This window comes from Giraffa tippelskirchi, chromosome 5 (assembly GCF_054371585.1).
Source record: "Giraffa tippelskirchi isolate mGirTip1 chromosome 5, T2T-mGirTip1v1.2.pri, whole genome shotgun sequence".
NCBI lineage: Eukaryota > Metazoa > Chordata > Mammalia > Artiodactyla > Giraffidae > Giraffa > Giraffa tippelskirchi.
Window position 1 is genome coordinate 29,276,735 of NC_137279.1, and position 8,098 is coordinate 29,284,832.

The 8,098-nt window shown below is 57.3% G+C and overlaps 1 protein-coding gene across 39 annotated transcripts in view; it reads right to left on the reverse strand.

Moving 5' to 3' along the window:
* MMEL1 (membrane metalloendopeptidase like 1) overlaps positions 1 to 3,380 on the reverse strand; it is a 51,699-nt gene extending 48,319 nt beyond the window's left edge. For 21 of the 39 annotated variants that reach the window (XM_081488421.1, XM_081488430.1, XM_081488424.1 and 18 more), the window contains exons 1-2: positions 3,307 to 3,380; positions 860 to 1,022 (exon numbers count right to left, since the gene is read on the reverse strand). In XM_081488421.1, the coding sequence (XP_081344547.1) occupies positions 860 to 1,013 (154 nt within the window). In that variant the 5' untranslated portion in view covers positions 1,014 to 1,022; positions 3,307 to 3,380. Of the gene's footprint in view, positions 1 to 328; positions 1,023 to 2,929; positions 3,118 to 3,297 lie in introns of those variants that run through there. The other 18 variants (XM_081488457.1, XM_081488458.1, XM_081488452.1 and 15 more) reach the window with 4 other exon arrangements.
* Positions 3,381 to 8,098: the final 4,718 nt, after the last annotated feature.

Here is an 8,098-nt window from a genome sequence, read left to right on the forward strand (position 1 = left end):
TCCTCCTGAGTCCTGAGCCCGCTGCCCACCCACCCGCCTGCAGGAGGAACCTAGAGCACCTCCCAGCTGGTGTCCACCCATTACACATGCCCCTGGGGTCAGCAAGGTGCTCCAATGAGGACAGTTCACAGCCCAGGGTTTGACCTGGGTACCTGGTGCCCAGGTGCAGACACGTGAGCGCCTCCCCTTGTTTCCCATGCCTCGTGACCCCAGGAGGGGACAGTCTGGGCTCTGTGAGTTGGGGTGTTCCAGCAGGGCGCCCCGCTCTTCCACCTCCCTAGGACCCCAGCCTGCTCCCACCCTCCCTACAAGGTTCGAAAAGCAAAACCTGAGACACCATGAGGCCGGGGAACCCCAGCCGTCAGCGGCCGGGGAGGAGGATCCCAGCGGGGTCCCTGCGGGCAGCAGCCAGGGAGGCGGCAGGTGAGCGCGGCGGCGGGAGGACGCTGCGACGCGAGTCGCAGTGCTGGAGCGCGGGCTCCTGCTGCTGGGCCGGCCGGGAACTGCAGCGCTCTGTGCGGCGGAGGGGAGGGGGCGCGCGGATGGGGCGGGGGACACGGTGTACCGCTTCTCGGGAGTCCGGCAGAGGCCCCCAGGGTCAGAACCAGCATGGTGCTAGCCCGCGACTGGGCAGAGCCTTCCAGAAGGGTCCTCGGTCCCCGCAGGTCAGTGCCCTCATCTCCAGGCTGCAGCACAGCCGGGCCGCCCCCGGTGCCCCGCGCAGACCCCGCCTGCCCTGCTAGTCAGGCGGGCTCATCCGAGTGGGCGGGCGCGCAGACCTTCCGGAGGTCTGGTGCAGACAAGCGCGGTGAGCAGGTTGCCAGTGGCCCGTCCAGGGGAAGGGGGCGCCCCAACTCACCTCTGCTGTCGGCGTAGAGGAGGCCCAGGGTGACCAGGGCGCCGGTCACCAGGAGCAGCAGCAGCAGCAGCCCTGCCTCCAGGAAGCCTCGGTGCTTCTGCCCCGAGCGGCCCGCGATCTCCACCATCCCCACTGGGCTCTCGGGCTTGCCCATCGCAAGTCTCTAGACGGGGAAAGCGCACAGCGGAGGAGCCCCAAGGCCAAGGCAGGGGCGGTGTCCACCCGGGGTGGGGCGTCAGGGCAGCGGGGGCACGGTGTGGCGCTAGGGAGGCCCTGCCCGAGGCTGGAGGGTGCTCGGCCCTTTTCTCCATCCCAGGTCCTGCTCCTGAGGGCTCTCCTCCCTCTCCCAGGGAGTCTGAGTGCCGGACCCCGGGGGTGGGGCAGGCCCGGCCCTGGCTCTTTGGCAGTCCTTTTTGGAGGTTGACCTCTCCAAGTCTGCTTTCGGGCAGAGATTGGTCTGGGGTCGCTCTGCTCACAGCTTGGGGTGGGCACGCAGGTCCTAGGAGACCCAGCCCCCAAGTTGTCGAGGGGCTTCTGCAGCGGGTCCTGCCTGGGGCTCTTGTCCCGATTTGGGGGGATGTCCTGGAGCTGTGGGCCCCCTGCATCAGGGACACCCTCTGGGAGGTGGCTTGGACCACTGGGCTCCCTGCTCACTGTTCCTGCCTGGAGCCCCAGGGGTCTAGAGGGAGGCGAGAGTGATTGTGGTGACCACACAAGCCAAGACAGGACACGGCAGGGCAGCTTCAGCAGTTGTCCCCCCACCCTGTCACTACAGAGGGGACGCCTTCTCCAGCCGGCCAGGTGGTGACAGCCAGGCCCCGAGCAGCGTGGAGGACACCCGGAGCTGCAGCTGTGGGCAGGAGAGGGTGCACTGCCCGGGTCAGTGAGGACACTTCACAGAGGGCTGCAAGAGTCCCCTGTGCATGTGAGTGTACGTGTGTGTGTGTGTGAGTGCATGGGATGAGTGTGTGAACATGAACGTGTGCATGTACACGTGTGCACATGCTCCTGGGTGTATGTGTGTGTGTGCTCATGTGTACACCTCTGCTGCTGGCACTCAGGGTCCTGACCCGAAAGGTGCCTGGGTCCCCGGGGAGAGTGGGCTGCCCTCCCAGCTTCAGTCTGCGCATGAGCTTACACTCCTGGTGTCGGGACTGGGGCCCAGTCTACACCAGCACAGAGGACAGACCCAGTCCTGCCTGCTGGAAGGTAAGCGTGGCCCGAGGTTGCCCATGACTGGGTTAGCTGTTCTCAACACCAGTACGTGTCCAGACTCACCGAGGGGTGAGGGGTGGGGGCGGTGGGTCTCTCAGCCCTCTGACATCACTGCCACACAACCCATCCAGGGAGGAGCAGCCAGGCCTCCATCACTTCTCTCTGCTCCCCTCTCCTCCTGGAAGTCCCTGCTTGAGGTCCCCTTAGCTAGTCCTCCCTTGGTCTGGCCCACCCCCAGACCTGTGGGCTTCACCACCTCACCTGTGGTTCACCCTCTACAGTCCTTATTTCTACTCCCGTTGCCCACCTCCCCATTGGGGATGTCAGTATGGGGGTCAGAGGGCTCCTTCTACCTGGTCCCCAGGACCTAGGTGGGTGCCCATGACCCTGGAGGCATCCATTGACTTGAATGAATGAATGAATGGATGAGTCACGCTGACTGATCTGAACCCAACTTAGCACTTGTGGCCTTGGTTTCGCCAGTGTCTTCTTTCTCTGATCACATCTAATAAGTCTACTCATCACTCAGTTAGTCCACTTCACTGTGTCCTGCTGACTCCAGCGGACTCCGCATGACAAAGGTAGGCACACAGTAAAAACTCTCACTGAGGACTGAGGACAAAGCCAGGTGCTGACAGGGGGAGAAGCTGGGGACCCCACCTCCCTGGAGACATGGTCATGGCATCTTCAGGCCTCTGTGGCCAGCTGGGCAGACCGGGGTCCTTACAGGAGTTGGGGAACTGTGCTGGGCTGCTTGTCTGGGGCCTGGGCAATAGGCCGGTGCTTGGAGGGTGTTCTCCTGGCTGCACTGCCCAGGAAAGCTGGCTCGGCAGGCAGGCCCCTCGCTTGGCTCACCTTTGGGTCACTCAGTGCAGCCACCACAGACGTGTCTCAGAAGGCTGAGTCAGGAGGGCTCCCAGGGGTGGGAGACAGTGGCCCCAGGCGGGGCCAGGAGAGGCTGGTGCAGCTTCTGGGCTCCTTTGTGATGCGAGCATGGGTTCCCTGGAGGCAGACCCCCTCCTGCTCACAGTTGGCAAGTTCCACTGGGTTTGGTTTGGGGGAGGGGCCAAGAGCTGCTCTGAGGGCTCTAGGCTCCCTGCTGAGCGAGCAAAGTCCCTCGAGGCTGAGGGTCCCGCTTCCTGCCTTTCCTCCATCCTTCCTGTCCCCTGGGTTCAAAGGGGCCACAAGGCTCCTGGGAAGGAAGGCCAGGCCCTTCTCCTTACCCTGCTCACCTTGGTGGAGAGGTCGGAACCAAGAACCAGCTTGGTCACGGGGTTCCTTTCTCTTTTGTCTCCAGGGAGGGTCCAGTGAGGGTGGTGGGTTCTGGGGGCCTTGCCGGGCTGTGAGGGGAGTAGGCATCCTGCTCATCATAATGGGGTGGGGGTGGGGCTGCCAGGGAGGGTCCCCACTCAGAGACACTGACCCCTAGAAGGCAGGTGGCCCTGACTGGGGGAACAGGAGAGGGCCTCTGGGGGTAGCAGGGGCACCCCAGTGCTTCAGTGTTAGTTAGGCACCCCTGGCCCATGATGGGGCCAGAGTTGGGGGCTCTGGGTAAAGGAGGCCCCAGTCAGAACCCAGATGTCCCTTCTCCAGGCCTGAGTTGGTCACCAGCATGGTTCTGCTTCCATTTCAGAATCTCACAGATGGAGGGATCCCCTTGGGCTCCTGGAACTCTGTAAGAGTGTCCAAGGCTGGGGCCAGGCCACAGAGCCAGGGATCTGGGGTAAACAACTGCTTGCTCCATCCCCTCACCAGAAGACCTACCCTGGGTCCTGTTGGAATGTTCCAGTTGACTTTCCAGTGGTCTCTTAGGTTGGCCCCTGAGCTGGGGGGAGGGCCATACTTCAGGGGCTCAGATTCCAGAAACCAGCCTTAGCCCCCAGGCAGGGCTCGCCTCAGACCCCTAGTTGTCCTGGCAGACCCCCAACCAAAGGCCCAGAGACCCAGCCTGAGCAAGGAGCTACCCAGGCTCCTGGTCTGAATGGGGACAAGGCCAAGGTCAGGGGACTGAGAAACTGGAACTGCCTTTCCTGGGAGCCCGGGCTGGGTCTGGGTCCAGCCTGCCAGCTAGAGATCCCTTCCCAGAGTATGCTGGCTCTGGGGACCCAGGCTCTGTGCCGTCCAGCCAGAGCAGCCCCCTCCCCGACCCAAGGCCACCTGGATGCAGGGACTGGCTGGTCTCTGGAGCTCAGCTGCATTTTCCCACTCACACTGCCCCATTCAGGGTCCTCCCTGTCTGTAGCTCTATCAATGAAAGAACCTGCATGAGCAAGGGGCCTGGGGCCTGGTCTTGCCTCCTGGTGGGCACTGCACTGAGGCCAGCAGGTTATGGGGGAACCCAGCATAATGGTACTGGGTGCCCTCCAAGAGAATGTGGAAAAGGGGGGCCCACAGGCCAAGGAGCTACAGACCTCCAGCCAAGTCTCTGGATGGGCAGTGACCTAGCTGCCTGGAACACAACCCCCCCAAGGTGGACTTTAGTCCTTTCTCCTAGATGAGCTCAAGGGCCAGTGTGGGCTCCCTGTCCACCCCATCTCTTGGGCAGTAGATGTGGAAGGTGGAGGTCTGAGCCCAACCTCAGCTCTGGGGTCCAAGGAGGCAGCACCCTCATGAGAGCAGGGAGTGGGCACCCCGACCCTCCCCAGTCCTGGGACCAGAGCAGGTCTAGAGGGAGTAGTCTCTGGCCCTGGGGCTGCCCTCGGACCCTACAGACACCTGCCCTTTACTGCTGGGTCCAGTCCTTCCCTGCCCCACGCCCTTGGGCCGGGTGGTTTGGGGCAGGTCCTATCCTCTTTCCGAAGCCCAGCGTCCCCCGGCAGGCATGTCTCTGGGCCTCAGCCCGGTGGGAAATAGACCTTCCCCGGGTCTGCCCACCCACGCTCCAGGCAGGCAGGAAGTGCCCTGCTTGGAGAAGACAGGCAGGCTGGAAGAGGTTAAGTATTTCGAGGCAGTCGGAGAGCTGAGCTGGGCCTCTGGGAGAGCCCTGCACACTGTCCTGCTCACTGCCTCCTGGAGTCAGGTGGCAGGCATCCTACACAGGAGGAGGGGGCTGGGCGGTCTGACTCTGCCCCAGGTCTCCCATCACTGAGCCCCGCCCCCCGTCCCAACAGCTGGAACATCAGATCCCTCCTCTATAAGATTTGTCTTGATAAGAGACACAGATGCATAGAGCAATTTTATGGACTCTGAGGGAGAAGGTGAGGGTGGGACGTTCTGGGAGAATAGCATTGAAACATGTATATTATCATATGTGAAACAGAACACCATTCCATGTTCGATGCATGAGACAAGGGCGCAGGGCTGGGGCAATGGGATGACCCAGAGGGATGGGATGGGGAGGGAGGTGGGTGGGGGGTCCAGGAAGGGGAACACATGTAAACCCATGGCTGATTCATGTCAATGTATGGCAAAAACTATTACAATATTGTAAAGTAATTAGCCCCCAACTAAAATAAATAAATTTATAAAAAAAAAAAAAAAGATTTGTCTTGGAGTCAGACAAGAGGACAGTTGTATGGTGCCTGGCACAACTGTGTGGTTGGGAAACAGCTGGCTGGGGTGGGGAGGGGTGAGGGGCAGGTGCAGCGGAGCTGAAGGGTGCATGTGGTGGCTGACAGCCCATGTGGAGGGGCCAGTCATCTGTCTTGGAACTCAGGGTGCTACTTTTGTGATCCCTAGTTATTTTACTTCCGTATCCCTGATGCTAGGAGACTGAAGGCTAAAGGAGAAAGGGGTGGCAGAGGATGAGATAGTTAGATAGCATTACTGACTCAATGGACATGAGTTTGAGCAAACTCTGGGAATAGGGTAGGACAGGGAAGCCTGGTGTGCTGCAGTATATGGGGTTGCAAAGAGCCGGACACAAGTTAGCGACCAAATTAACAACATAATTAAGACCCTGATAACTAACTGTTCTTTAAATTCTCGCTATTTAAATCACTGGTGTGGTTTCTGTCTCCTAAGTGGACCCTGACGACACGAATTGGCCACTAGGAATGGCCCCAGGAGGTACCCCCAAACATGGAGTTTGGGAACCAGCCTGGTTGTATCCGTGGGCCTGAGCCTGGGACTGAGTGCCTGGGCACGTGACTTGTGGCAATGGCTTTAGGAGTGACCGAGCCACCACCATGCTCGGCTGTGAAGTGAGAGCTGAATCTGGGCCCAGGGAGCGAGGGCTGCATGCTGCTATGGATGAGTGGCCCTGAGGCCCCTGGTGTCCTGCACACTCATGTGGAGATGACAGGAGCTCAGGTCTGGGCTCAGTTCCACCACAGCCCTGAGAGGCCCTCCTGTCTCATAGGCAGAGAGCTGACAAGGCTGAAAGACAGACACAACATCTGCTCCTGTGAATAGTACCGTCAGTGCTGGGACTTTCATGGCCTCCTCCAGTTTCTTAGGAGAAAGTTCAGGCACTGATTGGGAAGGAATGGGACCCTGAAACTAGGAATGGGATGTCTGGTTGGCCTCAGATGGGGCTGAGAACCTTGAACCCCTGGGGCCTCTGAGCTCCTCCCATGTCCAAGGAGACAAGCCCCTTTCACTATAAACTCTGTGAGAACCTCCTGTGGACCAGGTGCCTAGAAAGAAGCTGCTCATTCTACTCGACGTCCATAGTTAGCCCCCAGACCCACAAGTAGGATCCAATCTCTGCATGCTCAGGCTGGGGGTGAGTACAGGAGAAAAAAGCTTACAGTAATAGATCCAAACAATTTCAAGACATAATTAATCAACACCGAGAATCCTGGGGATTATGTGGTGATGGGTCAGGGGTGCCAGACCACAGTGGAGGGAGCACAGCACTGAGCTGGGTTGGCTCTATTAACATGGATGCACCAGCCAGAGATTCTGAATTTGTGTGTTGGCTACGGGCTTCCCTGGGCTTCAGCAGTGAAGAATCCGCCTGCCAAAGCAGGAGATGCAAGAGACGCGGGTTTGATCCCTGGGTCGGGATGATTGTCTGGAGGAGGAAAAGGCAATAATTCCAGTATTCTTGCCTGCGACATCCCAGGGACAGAGGAGCCTGGTGGGCCAATGAAGCTGAGATGCCAGAACCTCTCCTGCGTAATGTAGAGGAAAGAACCCAGAGGTGCAGGGAGGTGACACATTGGAGAGGACTTATCATGCGTGACCCATGCCTCTGATACAGCCCGCGGTAGGGCCACAGGACTTACTTTCTTTAAGTATTTCTGTGGTTAACTATACAAACACATTTCTTGAGTTTGAAAAACCCTTGCATTCCCATGTACGTTGCTGTCAAATGTTTTGTTGAATTCAGGTTTGTTGGCACTTCATTTAGGGCTTCTGAACTGATAATTTGTAAATGAAATGGGTTTGTGGCTTTCATTTGGTTGAGATTATGCTTTCTAAAAAAAAAAAACTTGGAAGGGAATTATATTTGGTATTTTGTAATAATCTATAATGGAAAAGGATTGAAAAAAAGAATATAGATATATACATATATACGTGTAATGGAATCTCTCTGCTGAGCCCCAGAAACTAACACAGTATTGTAAATCAACTATCCTTCAACAGAATAAAATAACTTGGAAGCTTTTCTTCTTTTTCCTGGCTGCGAAGGAGTTTAAAGCAATTACAAGCTGACTGTTCTTTAAAGGCTGGCAGATCTCCCCGACACCATCTGGAACCGGAGCTGTTTTGGGGGAAGCTCCCTAACCACCTTCTCTTTCCCTCCACGATAATTGTCCTGTGCAATTGTTACATCTACTCTGGAGTCAGTTCAGTTAAATAATATTTTCCTAGGAACCAACACATTTTATCCATGTCTTCAAATTTATTTGCATAGAGTTGAGAAAAGTGATGTCTTATGACTCGTTAAACTTCCTGTGTGTTGTTTTTACTTCTAAAAATTTTGTGGCTTTGTGCCTTTCCTGTCTTTCCAGATTAAGTCAGCTACTGGTTCATCTGTTTGATTTTTGAAGAACTGTATTTTGGATTTTTGAGTTCTTTCCCTTTTCTATTCCTAATTCATTAACTTCTGCTTCCTGTTATTCATCCCTGCCTGTT